We start from the raw sequence: 19,410 nt of genomic DNA on the forward strand, positions 1-19,410 counted from the left end.
AGACCAAAGGAAATCTCGAAGCAGCGGGAATCTGCCTTAATTACTGCGTGACAGGATCAGTGCACAAAGGCAGCGTTCACAGACAAGAAAGTCGTCACATGTGGCCATTGGGGGGGGGGGGGGGGGCGAGTGTGACAAACATTTCCGATGTATATTCAAAATAGCCCCACACACGGCTGACACCTACCTGACTTACGCGTAATCAAATTTACATGCTATTCCTGGTTTCCGAACGTACGTTCCGAGGTATCACTGAGTTTTACTCAGTTGCTCCATATGAATGCCCACAGGATCCTTACTTACATTACGACAGTCTCCTTCCAGATCCTTATCCAGTAAAAATTCTTGGCTATACTCACGTAGTTCTCGACTATTTATAATCTTTTCAGTTGTAACAGATTTGGTGCCTGGTAATGAACTGATATGATCTGGCTGTTTAAAAATAATATAGTCAGTAACTTTTAGAATGCGCTGTTAATGTATTCACGAGCAGGACTTTTTGAACGAAACCATTTCGTGGCTTAGTTAAGTTGCCAGTCAGGCGCGGCCTACACCACAGTGCTTAGGCCGGCATTAGCTTCAATGATTGTACGAGAAGTCGGTTTGTTCCCCAAGTTTCGTGTCTTGCTGTGTTGTTAGACCAAGTTTCTGTTCCGGCAACATAATTAAAGTTAATGAAACGTTAAAAAACAAAGTATTAATCGTCTCGTCGAGCAATTACAAACAGAGTGGTGGGTCCCTCGTTTAACCGCGGCTTCACCTAGACAGAAAACCGGGCGGCATTCAAAGGGAATATACACGAAGTAGCACAATGACGTTCGTGTTACTGGAAACTGGACGATTTTAGTTTTTTTTTTAAAAAAATTATATGAAAACAAGTTAAGGTAAAATTATCCCTGATATTAACTGCGACGATAATGAAGACCTGTGGAGGAGTTGTGTTAAGGTCGGGCGGGCGTGGAGACGAAAAGAAAAAATGTCTGCCTCTGTCGCGAATCGAACCCCGGTTACCGGGGCTTAATCAGCCCCTTGATTGACTCAGATAGACAACCACGGCTTCCATAAGAGCAGGGATTACTTGATATTCTGAGTAATAATCAGTTTTTGAATAAAGTCTCTGTATACCAAATAGCTCGCCACGGTGGTCTAGCGGTTAGAACGCTGACCTTGTAATCCTGGGGGTCTTGGGTTCGATTCCAGGCGGTGCCCGAATTTTTAACTTGTGTTGGGCAAGGCCGTGGTCTAGGCAACACGGAGTTTTCCTCCGTGGCATCCCAACAATTACTCCATTCACACACAGAAGAAGGCAATGGCAAACCACTTCTGGATCATCTGCCAAGAACGTATATGAACAGGTCCCAGTCCGAGAAAAGGATGGAAGGATCCTGTTCATATGGACCTGTCGTCAGACAGAACACTAAATAAATAATATAATACCAAGTAGGTAATGCTAGATTGTTAATTATTTACCTAGTTTTAAGTTGAGGCGAGAACTTTCGTAGTCTATACAGATTAAATATGTCATTGACATATAATTTCTTATTTACGTTCCACATTAAGTTGATATAAATTCCAAAGACTATGAATAAGAAAGAAACCACAGTTTTAACTAAGCTAAACCAGAACAATTAACAGTGCGCGTCCCATAACATGAGTCTTCCTCGTCTAAGTCCACCCGAGTCTGTATAAGAATGGACGGCGTTGTACCCTTGGCGGTATAATACTTCAGACTTTTTAACTATTCCTTTCTTTTTTTCTTATTAACAAAATGGAGCGTCTCCACCCGAACATTCCTCGCGTTCTGGGCGATAGTCAGCAGCGCAAGTGGCCATGAAGAGACAGAAAGACGTAAGCTCTGAGAACAATTAAGAAACTACCGAAACAAATGAACGTTGTCGTTAGCATCTGTGTCCTTCATATGTCGCAACGGATTTATCCGCGAGAGTTAAAACAGTTAATACTGTGCACGCCACTGAAACAACTCACTAAATGGCCTCCAGACTTCGCTGTGCAGTTCTGATCCGTTTCGTATTACGCTGATTTCAGATCTGAATCTCTCCCCGAAAACTAACAATCCCGACGCGGCCCATTATCAATTCACACACATATAAGAAGACATTTTTTGTGATAGTACCTTAAAGTAAGCCACAGCCTTCATAATTCATTAGTCACTTATCTTACTGTTCTATACTACATGTCAATAAACCTAATCGAAGCAGTTTAAAAAATAACATCGTTAAACAAACAATTAAACGCAAGTAATGAATAGTTGATGAGTATTCATTGTAGCGGGATGTATTCAATTAGCAGATTCATCACAGTCTTTACAAAATCCTAATATTAGGACATACCCTGAAGACTATAAATTCGGTTCACACATACACAACATTTGAGTAATATCCTTCCATCTTAGCTTTGTTCTTAGAAGTCTTTTTCGTCAGTAAGACAAAGTAATTGTATCTCTCGTGTATCTTTTGTGTGTCTAAACTCAGAATTTACCACAATTGTTATCGTTGTAGGAAGCATGTTAAAATGAAGGAGATGCTTCCTTTGGATTGACTTCAATGACGCCAGATAGCATATTGTTCTCTTAATGCTAGCAGAAATTGCACAACGCCTAGGAGAATGTACGATGCTTATATTCTGTAACCCATTGTCGTCCGTCACGGTAAATTCAAGACCTGAAGCGCTCGGACTGATCCAGCGTTTCAAATCGAGAAAATGGAATCAACTCATTTCGCTGACAAAGGTAGAAAAGGGATTTTGTTTGTAAACGTGAAAGATAAATCGTAAGATCTGTTAACAATTTTACAGTCAGTGCACTGAAATTTTTTTTATATATTTATGGAAAAACGGGAAGGTTGAATTTAGATGAAGGAAAAATTTATTCAACTGCGAAAAACATGATTTACACTCACGTCCGTAAACGCCATTATGATCCTTAATAATAAGTTCATATCAGTTAAATTAAAGGATATTTCACGGCGTTAGGTCATTTATTTTTGCAATAAAAATTACTGGGGAATGACAATGTAAAATTCCATAATACGAAGCATTTAAAATCTTCCTGACTGACAATAATAAATACATATTTCATTCTCCAGTTGATCTCTGTACTTAGTAATGACATCACATTCTCTCTAAGTATAATATGACTCCTGACGTAAAAAAAATGCTACCATGGGATTAGCTGAGGTACGAATACGAGCTCAAAGCTACTTCTCTCAAAATATCGCGTATATTGATAGGATTATCTGTCCTTTGCGTTAAAGGTTTAAACATGTCTTTAATGATTTGTAGGGTGAAATTGTGACAAATAGTAGTCTAACTGAGTAGAGACTGTCTTCCTAGTACATCGGGAGGAATCGAGGAGATAAAGGTTCTAGGTTCTGTACCAGGATGGGTAATAAAGACTAGAAGGAATCTGACGAAACACCACAATCACCGAATGAGATATGAATCTGCTACGGTCAGACAAGCTGCAGTTCAAGGTATTAGTTAATAACCACCAGTTTTTGTTGACGACCAAGGCTACGAACTGATGCAGCAGACTTCGATAAAATCATCCATTTCCTTGAAATTTATTTTATGATGTGCTATTCGCTATTCTGAAAGTTTGACTGAGTACTTTTAAATGTATTTAATATTTATTCAAATAATTCTAAGAATGTGCGCTATTATTCGGTTCAAAACGTATGTCATTCTATTTAAATCATTTACAAAAAAAACTGAGAATTTGAATAAATAACACAACAATTTTGCAATTTATTTTAAATGATTGTAGAATATAAGTCACTTTTTTGAAGGGAAGAACTTAAATACGTTTCTGAAAGCAAAGTCGTCAAAAATAGAAATTTGAGCCGCAGATGGATCAAGTCAGCACAGGACAAATACTAAATGGCGATCTACAGGGTTACCTGGAATTTTTATTGTAATCAAATCTAAGACATAACGGGATTTGTTTAACTGTGTATCAACATATGTCTCTCGGAACAAGGAGGAAGATAATATTAAAGTGAACGTTTAAATAAATCCCAGGCTGTTAATATACGAACACGAACAGAATCGAGTTAAAGTATGGACTATTTTTATTAGCGGCGTTGAAATTTTAACTTGTGGTAAGAGACAATTATATGCATGATGTGTTGATTTGGAAACTATTTAACAATCGTTTTTCAACTTAGTTCGTCACGTAAAGACTGATGTCTTAACGTTTCCGAACTGATCTGTCTTCTGGACTGCCATAATGCCAGGAATAACAATATAATTAAAAACCACCAGTTACATTTATCTAATAATTAACAATTATGACAGAACACGGTGTCGGCATATTTCCCTTTTAATCAACCAGCACTCTATTTCTAAATAACCATTATCATTACACATTTGTGATAATCATTTTCATCTGCCATCAGTATATGCCTACTCCATGCCATTATAAAACCAAATAAACACAAAACAATCCACTTTCCACCCCCCACCCCACAACCACGTATCATTACACCAATATAACCAAAAAAAATTGATGTCATAAATATCCCTGTGTATGTTCCAAACTCCCCTCTCCAGCGTCTGCATCCCATGACGATCTATGTCATCAGCATATACTCATACTACCCCTTCCATCACTCACTTTGACAAAATTTACCCCCACCCACCCCTGCTACCACACCAACCCCCCTCCCTCCGTCAAAAACAGCAGTAGAATCCCCGAGAGACTATGATAATAGAGAACGGGAAATATTGAAAACAACAGACAGAGACCCGCAGCCCGAAACGAATAACATTACAACTTACAAACGATATTATTTACAAAAGCTTTGACGTACATACACACAGGCAGCGTTTTCATCATCCCAAACTCCGGAGCTGCTGTCGATTTTCATAACAAAGCCCCGCGTTTGAGTGAGTGGATGGTGTTTGTTGTATCCCCAAAGGCCTCGTCTGTTCAAATGTTATTATTAGTCTTGTTTCTAGGATAGGGAGGTACAGGCCACGAACAACTCTCTCTCTCTCTCTCTCTCTCTCTCTGTGTGTTTCGTCTACACGGACGTTCTTTGCTGAGAAATCAGATGCCAAAAAACTCGTTTTTGCAGATACGATAAACTTTTGCTGGAAATACACATTATAAAGTCTACTCTTCCACACTTTTTTTTTAGTAGACTATGACATAATTTACAATTCTAAGTACTGTATTATTATAAATATTTTAATGAAGTATTGTTTATATTCTGGTTATTTTAATTTGTCCTGTCATTAAAACCAGGTTTACTGACAAATGTCAAAGCTGTACTAGTGTTGTAATCCATATGATGTCCGGGATTTACCTCTGTTTGCCTTCACGTGATTGGTTGCTATTATACGAACAGAACTGAATTGTTTCTTACATTAAAATTTGTGTTGACATTTGGAATGAAACTCGAGTTACTTTATAAACAGAGATGGGTCTTACACAAGAGAAATCATTCGAATTTAACCGGCTTCATAATAATAGAAACTAAGGTTTGACTGTTTAGCAATGTGTTTGTACAGCAAAATAACAATGTTGACGTCATGTACCCCGAATTGTCGCTCCCCCCTTTTTTCGATGAATTATTAAATCGAAATGACGTCGAAGTAAGAAGCAACCTTTTAAGATAATACATAGTCATTTAAATTCAGTGGAAACCGTCGGCCAGAATACACTCAAAAAAGGAGCCATACAATTTCTACCACAACTTATGTTACTACAGAAAAAGGCCTGTTCAAACTTAAAAGGGGAATTATACATTTTGCATTTTAATCCCTTAGCCCTCCTTTCTCCGTAATCCCCTTTCTCCCTTCCCTGCATCCCTTATGTACATTTGTCGTCTTTTAAAACGCTTCTAAAAGCTGCATAGTGAAGACATGGCATTAGAAATAGAACATTCTGCCATCTAGCGCCATTGCTGAGAACTTTGCCTATCATGCACAACACACGATATATTATTATATTATTATTATTCAGTGGGTACTTTCATAATCCATAGGTTCGAAAAAGTTACGTAATGGGGGAGATTCATAATTTGCAATCTTCCATAGAAGAATTAAATGGGCGAAGCATTAACGCTTATGGGGAATCAAAAATGCATGTAGAACCCTCGAGGGAACAGATCACTAGGGACTCCCACACGTAGAAAGGAACATACAACTAAAACGGATCTTAAACAGGGCAGAAGATTAATAGGTGGAATTGATCTGGTAAAGGACGCGGTCCAATGGCGTGCTTTTTTGAACACTATATACTGTATAGTGTTCAAATGAGAGGATGATAGTGAGTAATGAAATTGAAAGAATGTGTAAGGAAGCGGTCGTGGCCTAATTTAAGATACTACAACGGTAGTTGCCTGGAGGGACTGAGGAAAACCACGAAAATCCCGGTCAGGCTAGCCGGTCTCCGGGCCGAGATTTGAACTCGCGACTATCACGCACTGTTCGATAATAAGTCAATAGGAATTGATATTATAAAGCTGGAGAGACGCAGATACCTGGAGACGAAATGTCATCTGATCTGACACTAACTGTACCACAGAGCTCCCCCTCTCCCGGTCTCGACTCTCACCACTTTGCTTTTTGAACTTCCTACGATAAAAGCCGCGCGGCGTTACACTTTGTTTAGCTTAATTATTAATGTTATCAATTCAAGAGATTAAGGTGAAACGTGTACCCCCAACTCTGTTTCAATAAAACCTGCATTGTCTCTGTCTGTCCGCACGCCTTCTACACAGCAAAGGAAGTACCGATAATGCTAATTAGGATACACTGTAATTATGTGTGAGTGTTTTGCTACTGTGCTCAAGCGTTTGGTTTGTCGGCCTGACGGATACGTCACAGTAAAATACAATCCGAGACACACGAATCTGCTCGTTTGAAACCGGCTTCAACGTAAAGCCGAACCTCCCTCCCCAATAATTTCGTTAATAAAATATCGAGACTTGCACTTTCAGAGTTTATGTCTATGGAACGTTGCTGGTCGAGCAGCTTGGACTGGGATTTATCGTGATTTTACTAAGCCACTACACGTGCATGCTGAAACAGTACACTAGAGAAACCAGTAAGGTTTTGTAGGATTTGAGGTTTTCACGACTCTGATGATGGAGGCAGCAGTAGCAGTATGACGGTTTCCTGTCCTGCTTCGTACTGCCCCCACCCACGTAAATACAGGATGCCTTAAAGTAGGCAACGACCGTTTCTATCCACATAAATTTTAATTAATTATTTTCTGCCATCCTCTCAGTAGATAAATAAAATAATATATAACAAATTTTCTTATAGTCTATACTAGCAAAAATATAGAGGAAAGGAGCGGAAAGGTGAACTTGGAGTAGAAGAGTCTATGGAAATGTAGATGGTACTAAATTTCGCATCGTATTTAATGATATATAACATTGATTTGTAGGAATCTCAAATATAACTTGATATTATGTAGATTTCCTACAAAAAATTCTCATCTCAGAAATACTGCAACAGAAACATTTAATAGAAATCTACACCTTTAACTTCAAACATTGTTTGATACGGTAAATACTTTAAAACGTGAAAGGAAAAATCTTATTTTGTCGCATTATAACCTCTACGTATATCTGATGCTTAATACACAGTTACAATCAAAAATTGTTTTATTTATTAGTGTTCTGTCTGAGGACAGGTCCATATGAACAGGATCCTTCCATCCTTTTCTCGGACTGGGACCTGTTCATATACGTTCTTGGCAGATGATCCAGAAGTGGTTTGCCATTGCCTTCTTCTGTGTGTGAATGGAGTAATTGTTGAGATGCCACGGAGGAAAACTCCGTGTTGCCTAGACCACGGCCTTGCCCAACACAAGTTATAAATTCGGGCACCGCCGGGAATCGAACCCGAGACCCCCAGGATTACAAGGCCAGCGTTCTAACCGCTAGACCACCGTATCTTTAGTTAATTTATGAAATGTGATTCATTCAAGTTTATTAACTGTGCAATGACAGATTCGTAACAAATTTGATATTAACGCTAAGAAGTTACGCAATATAACAAATAATGCCCCATATTTTTAATGGAAATGAAGCACCCATAAACGGCTAACTTAATAGCACTGTTTCTCTAACAGTACGTTGCTGAGACCCTTAGCGTAAAAAAGCGCCTCTGGACCCAATAATGGTTATGATCGAGACGATATATAAGAGAATTATGATTTAGCTGTCATCATCATCCGACCCTCGCTGCCACCAGCATGACAATCCTGAATCGTATCGCGAAATGACTCCACTTCCGTTTTCAATTCTCCATGCACTTCCGGTCTACACCGCACGCGGCCAGCATGCTATTAGGCTTCCCGCATTGCTCTTAAGGTTGGAGGGTGGTCTCTATTGCAGGCGAAGAACAATGTTCGCAGAAAGTCTCCTTTTAAACAGAAGCGACCAAACTTAGTCTCTACGCATGCAATGTGGTTAAAAATATTCTCTTTTGTGTGTCATCTTTCGTAACGTTGTTTAAGGCAGAATAAAAAATGGGAGATGAAGCATTACTGGGAGTCTGACGGGGGTGGGGGGGATCTGTAATTGTGTTCAGAGCGAAGCATCACGTGCGACATGAATCAAAATGAAGCTGGATCTATGTTTCAAAAATTAGATACTTACGTCGCTGACCTAAAACTTAAAGGCTCACAGGCGTGCGGGTTCGAATTCTGCTCAGTACATAATTTTTGTAGCCATATTTTTTTGTTATCCAGAGTTGTCTTGCTATGCTCTGGTTATATACGCGCTAGACGAAAATGCTAAGAATCTTATAATTAATTCTAAAGCTTAAACTAACAGACCGGACTGCACTTCACGAAAAAAAGGTTAAATATTCATCCGCCCTGTTTCAACTGCAGACGTTATTTAAGTGATATTAAATGTGCCTATTATCACAATTTGAGAGTAGCGATCAGGTGTCATTTAACTGAGGTTACTGCCCCACACAGTGACAGAGAAACAAATAATTGCAGGTTGATTTGTACCAATGCTGGTTCACAATTTATGCTCCCTGTGTGATGTACTGACGTGGGATATAAGACAAAGGTCTCCCTGGTGCTTAATTAAACACAAAGACACGAATACGTATGGGAAAGTGGACGAATAGATCAGCATATTCTTACCATGGACACTAGACAAAAGTGAATGGTCCACGTCGTACGGAAATTTACAACGATGATAATAATAATAATAATAATAAATTTAGCTAATATGGAACACGAAATGTTTTTGTAATGGCGGTAATCATCGGAGCCATAGGAATTACAACTAAAGGTACAATGCATCTGGAAACGATACCAGGAAACCATTAAACAGATTCTCTTTCTAAGAAAAAAAGACAGCCTTACTAGGAACATGACATATTATGTAAAAGTGGTACAATCAGAAACTTGAAGCATCAATGGTGAGGTTCACCACTGGGAGGAATAATAATATTAATTGTACATAGAGCCCTGTGCCTTTTGAGAAGCTGACAGTAGCTCGGATTGTTAAGAAACTCCCCGCCTTTTATGGAACCCAAAGGTACATTGTAGAGATCGCAAGAGCTCCGCCACTGGCCCCATCAAGCGGCAATTTAAACCAGTCTTTATCTTCATGACCTATTTTTTTAAAATCAATTTCATTTTAAAATTATCCTCTCATCCACAATCATATTTTTCAAACAGTTTGTTATTTATTTCAAGTTTAATCATCAATGAAGTAAAGTTTGAATTTCTCGCCGTACACTGCGTGCTACACGGTTCAAATATTTGACTCCAATTAATTTTATCACCCTAAAAATAACATAACGAAGAGTACAACTCATTAAGTTTCTTAACCGTTAATCTTCTAAGATATTGAATAAGGGACGGTAGCTTTAAAGATGATAAATAAACAAGTCCTGCTGGATTTACGTGCCTTGAGAGTCTGATTCACGAAGTACAAACACTGGACTGAAACAAGAACGAATCAAAGGAAGGAGGAAAACAAGCGAGAGATGACGCGAGGCAGCCGACGGGGGTTTCCCGGCGAAGGATGTCCGGATCTGTTGTTCCGTTTCCGGTCCGGAACTGAGGGGCCACAGTCCCGAGGACGATGGCTGCAGTCAGCGGCGAACATAACAGCATTTCGCACGCAACATCAGGCCATCAGGTGACATACGTCTCCTCGGCCCTGTAAGTTCCATGTCTGTCGCAGTTTGAGTTGACAGCGTCATTCGACACTGTTTGAGTGACGTTCAACTGAACGTATATTACGACAGTCATCAAAATGCCATTTAAAATGAAACACGGACACGGAAGTTTACTCTGTAGGAATTAGTGGCACAAAATTCATAAGTGTATCACTCGAAAGTAGGCTTAACTCTGAACTGATAAAATAAATCGAGGTGATATCTAGGTTAAAACTCCTCATCTGAGTCTGAAGATTTCTGTCTTCTGGGTTGTTGCGTCGTGTAGTCTGGTAGAAGTTTATGCCGACGTTTCAGAGGTCCTCGCTGCCTCCGTCATCAGGGTGATGAGTCTCTGAAACGTTGTTAAACTTCTACCAGACTACACGACGCTACAACCCAGAAGACAGCAATCTTCTCACTCCTGATGACAGTTTGCAAACTCCTGGGCTTGAACCTCGGTACCGACTCGGGTTTACACGACTAAGTGTCTCAAAACACATATCTCATGGTTAAAATTACCTACTTCTACGTCAAGAATCAAACGCGACGTCTCCCGATACGAACCTGGCTTATAAACCACTACGCTGGTTTCAAATTCTTGTATAACGCATAATTTAATAATTTCAGTAATTTCAGTGACTTCAATGCTTGTACACAAACCAGCTATCATCCAACCTGACACGGAATACACTACGCCGTTAAACAAAGATACGATAAATAGGCTTAGACTTAAAATCGACTTGCATCAGAAGGAATTGACCTGGAAGTAGAATATAGTCTATAAACCATCGCCACAATAGACACTGTGGAAAGAGGGGAGTGACCGGTTAATTTAACAAGTTTCCGGGATTAGTTTGTAAAAGAGATGAGGAGAGAGCGAGTCTGGAAGAAGATTTTCAATCCATACTTGATTATAAATCACTGTCAGCAACTTGAACAAAATACTATACAGCTAGTCCCTATGGCACAGTGGGAGTGGTGAAGCGTCTTCCTGCTTTGTGGTCATTCTTCAAGGTTGGCTGCGCCAGCATAAGAAGTTCTGCCCGTCCATCTGGCCGCCTCTCAACACCTCAAGTCAATGTAACAAGTCTGACAGCAGAAAATTTTATCTATTTTCTGTCTGATCTTCTGACAGGACCAATACAACAGCCATCACAAATCCAAGAAATCCATTACACGGATTAATGTTGGGCTAAACTACTTTATCAAAACTTGGCAACTCCGTCAACGAGTCAGGGCCTCAAAAATAATTCTTCGGGCCATTTTAGTGGCAATTTCTTCAGTTGAATATCACTGCGAAGCTGAACATTAATCACAGTAAATGAGTATATTCAAAATTCCAATGCAGACAATGGAATCTAAATGACTGAGGGGAAGAAGAACATTCTGGGTGCCATGAGAAAATATCAGCCGACTACACCTGACGGGTTATTCAGGAATAATTCATGTCGAAATTAATATATTCTTACAACCTTTAAAGTGTTATCTAGAGTTTTAGCTTTTTTTGATTACGTGAAATCGATCTCAACGACCTCGTGGTCTAAGATGTCCACAGCTCGTGGTTTTCGATCACAATCAGCAGGTAGAGATCTTGAAACACGCTAATCATCCGTCTGAGGAATCCTTTCAAATATCTACAAGGATTCACAGTTTCAGAAGTTAATTTTAAATATAAAGAGGTGACAGCCTGAAAAAGATTGGTAATGAGAATAAAAATGAATTAATAATCATTATATTAATTTCTCACGGTGGTCTAGCGGTTAGAACGCTGGCCTTGTAATCCTGGGGTCTCGGGTTCGATTCCCGGCGGTGCCCGAATTTATAACTTGTGTTGGGCAAGGCCGTGGTCTAGGCAACACGGAGTTTTCCTCCGTGGCATCCCAACAATTACTCCATTCACACACAGAAGAAGGCAATGGCAAACCACTTCTGGATCATCTGCCAAGAACGTATATGAACAGGTCCCAGTCCGAGAAAAGGATGGAAGGATCCTGTTCATATGGACCTGTCGTCAGACAGAACACTAAATAATAATAATAATAATCATTATATTATTGTCTGAAACTTCAGTCTTACGTCGGTTGTAATGGTAACTAAATTCCCACTAGAAAATGTATGTATTTAATTAATCAAAAATTTATCTTTATCATCTAATCATCATAAAAAGGTTATAAAATGTCTGTGTTCATGATACCTGAAAGGATTCCAGTAACGTGATATTTACTTGTGTCTAAACGCTTATAAATCACACGGAGAGAAGGTTCTGAGCGTGCGCGTACAAATTTTAACCTAACATAATCGCTACTAGACCACAAAACGGGTCGGAATATCATCTAAGCAGTTTATCAACTTTACATTCGCCTCGCTCGTTCGCTCACTTTGCGATGTGTGTTAAAAGTATTAAAACGCATCATTAAGAATATTGTACTTTACTTTTTATAAACAAAAGATGTGTGATTCGTCACAGTTTTTCCGACGTCTGTACAGTCACTGTATAACAAACGTTGTACTTGCAAGATTGCAGCCAAAGAAAGGCAGATAAATATAAAGATGAGCGGAACATGTAGCACGCATGGGATCTAAAATATTTTGGTCTAAATAAGTCACGGAAAGTAACGACTTGGGAGACTGGAAAGTAGATGGAACAATAATATCGAAATGAACCTACATCAAAATATCTGGGAAGATTTTAAACGTTTTGAACCGGACTGTATATGCTACTATCATGAGACAGTTAAAATCAGTTCACGTACCGCAAACCTATTTTCTTATGATCCGACTTCACAGTTTCCCAACAAATGTTTCATTCCTATACATCGTTTATTCCTCCCTAAGTCCTAGAATATTTATTTAACTAATGTAAACTTCACGACTTAGTCTCTGTAATAGTTTCGATTGAAGAATATAACGCGAAATTCCTTATCAAGTAATTAGTTTTCTATCTTTGTTTTCAAGAGCGTTTAATTAAAATTACTTCAGTAACATCACAGTAAATAGTATACCGAATTACTGGCATTAATTTCAAACTAAAACTTGACGGTAACATATTCTTCACTAAACGATAGACTGCATTGGTTCTGTTGAGTGGTCACGACAATGTTCTATTCATTACAAAGCAATTACGAGAGCAGAGCCTACTGTCTATTATAATCACAAGTAATAACCACAACGTTTGAATTTTCTGTATTCATACGACTGATTGTCACTGTCAACTCAATGGGCTCATTTCAGCTTCACAGTGGCAGCGCGCGGTATCGAACCCAGAACACTTTAATTACAATTCTCGTATGTGGACCACTGAGATAGCCACATGACTGTTGTCTATGTTAAACAAATAAATATACTGGGTCTTTATGTATTTTAGGTTTATTTAACGACATTTTTCAGTAGCTCAGACTATAAAACGTAAGTACTGATTAAAAATATGGACCAGAGGCCGGCTTATGTAAAGAAAGTAATGAAATTTTATATTCCAAAACCGACGGGAAGTTTGTTGACTAACCAAGCAAGTACTGGCATCTCAAGTAGTCACATAGTTAATTATTTTTAACTATTACGTCGATTAATTCTATATCAAATAATAATCGATCTTATGAAAAACGACTCCACTGACGAATTAGTAATGTAGGCCTACATATCAGATGGTGCTTGACAGGCTGACAAAGAAAGATTTCCAGGGATGCTTCCAGGCTTGGCAGCGGCGCTGGGATCGTTGTGTTCACTCCCAGGGGAACTACTTCGAGGGTGATGGATGAATTTAATACCTGAGATAAGTGTACGGGTTTTTATACGCGCAGTCTTGAAACTTTCCGATCGCACCTCGTAGAATTATTTCAGATATCTATGATTAATGAGTATTAAAGTTGCAGTGTAAACTGAAGAATACGGCGACGTAATTGTTAACACTTATTCTTCGATTCAGAAGTCCTGGGTACTAATCTTGTCTCGAAGACTGTTAATTCTGATTGGTATTTCCGTGGTCTTCCACAGTTTTCCCAACAAAATACTAACATAGCAGCTTAAGGAAGGTCACGATCGCTTCCTTCGACGTGTCCCAACACATGTCTCACAGGCATCTGGAGATCCGTAACCAATGAAATGGTCGGAATACAAATAAACATTATTGTATAATTAATTATGCAGACCTACTGTTAAGATGAAGACCAAGGCACGTAATTGAATTACGAAGAAAGATTAGTGATGCCCACACTTGTACCATCGTGAGTGTACCAAAGAGGGGAGGAGCGTTAATCTTATCAATTTGCACGGAGAGTTGTACGCTAACAAATGGCTAGAACACGAAACACAGATCAAACACATGAACCTAATTTGTTATGGCCATTTCTTCACCTCTCACACAAAGCATCGCTGTTTACTGCAGAGCCCGAGGTTTCTGTAGAGATTCTGGTCATGCTGATTAGAAATTTGCTTTGAGATATTTAAGTTTCGGATGGAGTGTGTTTTCATCTTCGTGCAGGGGCTGGACCACATCCTGCCCCTTCTATTCACCAGCTGTGGCTCTATTTTCATTAAATATCAATGGGCATAACTTAAGTTTCAGTTATTTTTGTGATATTTTATTGTATTCAAGTTTAAGCTTTTGTGCTATGTGCGTATAATACATTGAAATTGAAGATAAAATGCCAAGGAATGTAAAATATTACGTTTTTATGAGTGACTTTCCATTACGTAGGAAAGTCACGAAAGAGATATCAATCAGGATAGTAGGTAACCCTGTCCCGACTCGAAACAGGGAAAATTACTAAATATTTAGTCAGGACAGCCAACTTTTGAAGTTGTAACTGAACCCAGAACTTCCCGATCACAAAGCAAACATGCTAGCTGATCAACCGTTGCATTTGATTTTTAAGTTAGTTACATAGTAAGAAAAAGGTAATTATGGTCCTATGTTTAAGAACCACGTAATAAAAAAACATACGCATATTTGGAGGTAATATTCCACAATACTTGTCCTCGGCAACAGATAAAACGTCCAAGTATATAATATTTGGCAAAGAGACAATGTTTTCGCAGTTAATAGTAACATTACCCCCACATTTATACGGCCAAATTTCTTATTTGAAGGGGTAGATATCCTTATTTACATCCCGAGTCTTAGACATTGACCCTGTGACGCCATGTTAAATGCTGCCCTGAAAACATTGCTCCTTACTAAAAAATGTTTCCACTTTTGGAGCAATCTACATGGTAATGGATATTATGGTCGTTTTACCAGCGACACTACTAAATTCTGTATAAACTCTGAAATACCAAATATACAAGAATGAGATCAAATACCAGAAAGATAGAGAACTAATGGAGAAATGAGAGTCGATGTTTCTCCACCGCATAATAGAGTGTCTGTGGGCCTACGCAGATGGGTAGTTGTGTTTCAAGGTCAAGTACATTCTCCTCTCAGACAGACAGTAGTTTGTAAGTAATTTCTGTAGTTTCATTGGTTTGTTATCGGGAACAGCTAACGTACCGAAACGGACCAACTGCACGCGTGTATATCACGGCGAAATATTCAGATGCGCTTACCTGGAGAGAATCTTGGACACACAGCCGTGGGAGACCCTCAACTGCCGGGAGATGTCGCACGGTCGTACGCCGTTGTGGGCAAGCTCCACTATTCGCTGCCGAACGACGTCAGGCAACGGCCGCCCATTCACAAAAACGCCGCCCAGCTGGTTCACACCGCCGTGGCCTGAAATGACAGCATCGGATCAGATACTACCACACAGACTCACTGTTATAAAACCACTGAGGGAATGGAAGAATTTCGTGAAGTTCTGTCCCCACGTCTGCTCTGTGAAAAGACATTTCGTGGAATTGTTTTAAAAAACGTAACGCAATCCCGTTACGCGCCACGTAGGCGCGCAGGGGGAGAGGTTGTATAGATCCTTCTCATTCTCAACCTCGGCACTAGATGGGAGTGAGTGGTCAGCATCACGTTCCGGTTGCGTTTTAACCCCGGGGAAAGGACTCCCGGTACCCATCGGATAGGAAGCTGGGTGGGCCCCATATCCGGTCTAGATGAAAAATCCTCTGCCCCCGTCGGGGATCAAATCCCGATTGTCCAGCCCGTAGTCAGTCACCATACTGACAAAGCTATAAGGCTTATAAATTTGTTTCAAACATATCATTATTAGGTTAAAGTAATACTGTTTACTGTCTTATATAAATTAATTGTGATTCCTGTCACGATCGGCATTAAAAAAAATTTACTCTCATACTTCATGTGCATGGGGGGGGGGGGGGTCAGCCAATTGCAGAACCTCCAAAATGGGATATCACGACGAGTACGGGCGTTTGAACCCACATAAACATTCGGAATTAGGGTCACCGATCTCAGCTTTCGCTCGACATAAGCCGTGTGTAGCAGTTCTGATACGCATTCCATTAAAATTCTGTAAGATAAGCAGTAGTTTACAGAATATTGAAAAAAAAACCTCTATAAGGTAAACAGCATCAGTAAACAGTTTGCAGGCTGTAAAGAAACTATGATAATGGACGAGTGGATAAAACTTCTATGGTTTTAAGCAGCCAACTGGTGATGCCAATAACCTTTCATAATACCAGTTCTAAAACGAAAATAGCAACAGTATTATCTAAAGTGAGCTTTCGCATTATGATCCTCAGTTGTTTCTATTACCCTTCAGCATTGGGGTGGTGCAATATGTTCCTGCCCTCAGATTTAATGACACCCTGCAGTGCAGCCCCCCAAAGAAATGCTCCCTTTGCCCTCCACGAGCAAAGCTTTGTGGGAGCAGAGGAGAAGGGGAAATAATCCAGCCAATTGTTTGAAGAAGTGGCTGGAGTGCTCATGTAACAAAGTTTCGTGCACACAGACTGTGCAGTAATATGGAAATATGCTTCTGGGGAGTACAGAAAGGTTACTGCAATGTGTGACTGTCAGTGTTAAGTGTGAGGAATTCAACAGTGGCATAAGATGATTCGTCCACGCCACCATTAGCTGATTGCAGTCCTGATTTCGGGATTCTATGATTTTCTTTTCTCGCGTGGTCCGTCGACTGCAGGTTCGAATTCCTTTCATGTCATCGTTGTCTTGCCTTGTGATGTTCTGAGGTAGCACCAAAGGAGTTTTAGAAACTGCCTAAAAGACGCAGAATTTACTGATATTAGTTCAGAGGGCATAATCGATCACAAATGAAGACATTTTCTTCTGGTTTTAACTATGTCATTAGCAAAGTTTATCTAAATAACGAACAAACTAAATGATAAGGAACTCACCAAACAGCTAGCTGATTAAACTTACCTCGCATTTAATTAACCAAGCAACCAAATATGCCCAACCAAACCTGTTTCCACTTATGTTTAGTTCTACACGTTAATGTCTTTCCTTTAGTGTTTCCGACCAGAAACCAGTGCGAGAATTTTTCCTGTGGCTTACATCGCCTAAGAAGACGTGGCAGAGTGTGAATTATTATGCTCCATCTGATGAAGTTTTATCCATCACGTTAAATGTGTTCTTATTTGGCTCAAATATTCGCCTGCAATCTTCGGTCCTCTCTCGAAATTTGTTAGCGAGGATCATGTTTGTATAAGGCAACGCGCAGAACATTTCATTATCCATTTTAATTAGTTGCTTTATATACAATTATAAAGAGAAAAAACGAGTTCATTCCATTCTAGGCAGACCTGTTGCATTATGGGTTCCGACTGAACACAAGTAATTCTGAGAAAAAAAATTACCCCTTACTGAAACTGAGATCTCAATATCCCAGACACAAAATAATAGATTTTCGAGATATTCCTTATCATCATTACGGCACTGGAGACCTTCGAAAATTTATATTTTAAATGTCATGAACGATATCAACATGGTGGCCCTGCGCACTCACCAGAATGAAGAACGCTACCGTCGACCAGGCTAAAGTTTTGAAATATTTTATAGAGTATAAAGAGTGGGAGATATAAGAAATGCATACAAAATTTTAAATGGAAAAACTGGAGGGAAATAACTACTTCAGCTTCAAGGTTTCGGCACAGAACACGTTCCATTTATTACGTGTAATTTTACTTTAGTTTAAATTCGCCCAAAATTTAAATATTCGTCAATGTCAATGAAAACCCGCGTTCTTTGTTCACTCTTGATGATGAGTAATATATATATATATACAGAGCTGGTAGTAAAAGTGAGTTACGTTCACAGAAGATGCAATGACACATTCCCAGTCACAGAAATGTGAAAATTGTAAGCTGTAAGCTAAAACGTGTTTTGAGTAATGCACAAGTTGTATATTTACGGCAAGGCCGCGTTTAATCCAGTTTCCGTATCAGACAGGTTTAAATTTTAGTACAAATTCCGTTTTAGACACTTTCCTTGCATTTGAATTAAGTCAGATTCTGAAAGAGTTATTTGGAAATAATGATCGTGACGAATTGTGACCTGGAATGCGAGACGACACTAAACAAGAAACAAGCCGTGATAATTTTCTGCACTCAACTCCATGCTCCAGTCCGCTCGTCACGTTCTTGCAGTAGCATCGACTATCCGGCCATATTTAAGTGCAACTCCCAGTTGAAGTCATTAGAGGAACAGGCCATTTCATCCCCCTTCTTGGGCCGATGAAAAGCGAAAAAGAGATGCGATGGGTATTGGTGAGGGAGTCACTAAAAAGAGCAAGCGATCACCAACCACGGTCCCTCCCTTCGGTATAGGTTGATCCTAAATTCTCTACACACATAATTAACAAATCTATTCAATTAACATTCCTAATTCTATAGAATAACATCGTTTGTATTAGGTAGGTATGGGGCAGATACTGATTAATCTGATATATTCCTTAGTTCCTTCATACAAATTTTTGGAACAGTTATTTAAATATAGAATATTTATATTATTTTATCCTAACTCATTAGTAACAAAAACACAAACTTTCTTCGCATATGTCAACTTTGCATAGTAATTCGAGATGTGGTTTTTACCATTAGCTTAAAACTGTCGTACATTGAAGGCTCATCTCAGGAAACTTACAACCAAAATATGAAAAGCTACAATGTGGCTTTTGAATCATGAGTGTGTGAAGTAAGGACTCTCACGCTGGAATATTGAAACGTCTAGCCTTTTATTATTGACATATGTTATTAATTTAGTTAAATTCAAAAGGGCGAGTTGCGTTTAGCACACAGCATACAAAATAACCAAGAACCACACACAATATTTTTCTGTAACAAAGCCGAAACTCATGACTAAAATAATCTCTGGAAGTAAGTAAGTCT

General features: G+C 39.2%; 1 protein-coding gene across 4 annotated transcripts in view; it reads right to left on the minus strand.

Annotated features, from left to right (window-relative positions):
* LOC147870713 (paired box protein Pax-2-like) overlaps nucleotides 1-19,410 on the minus strand; it is a 120,317-nt gene that overhangs the window by 22,600 nt on the left and 78,307 nt on the right. For all 4 annotated transcript variants that reach the window (XM_087342110.1, XM_087342109.1, XM_087342108.1 and 1 more), the window contains exon 2: nucleotides 15,706-15,871. In XM_087342110.1, coding sequence (XP_087198236.1) covers nucleotides 15,706-15,871 — 166 coding nt within the window. The remainder of the gene's footprint in view (nucleotides 1-15,705; nucleotides 15,872-19,410) is intronic.

Source organism: Zootermopsis nevadensis, unplaced genomic scaffold (assembly GCF_977971745.1).
Source record: "Zootermopsis nevadensis isolate Lab colony 2312 unplaced genomic scaffold, Znev_1.0 Znev_ptg000210l, whole genome shotgun sequence".
In the NCBI taxonomy this organism is placed as follows: domain Eukaryota; kingdom Metazoa; phylum Arthropoda; class Insecta; order Blattodea; family Termopsidae; genus Zootermopsis; species Zootermopsis nevadensis.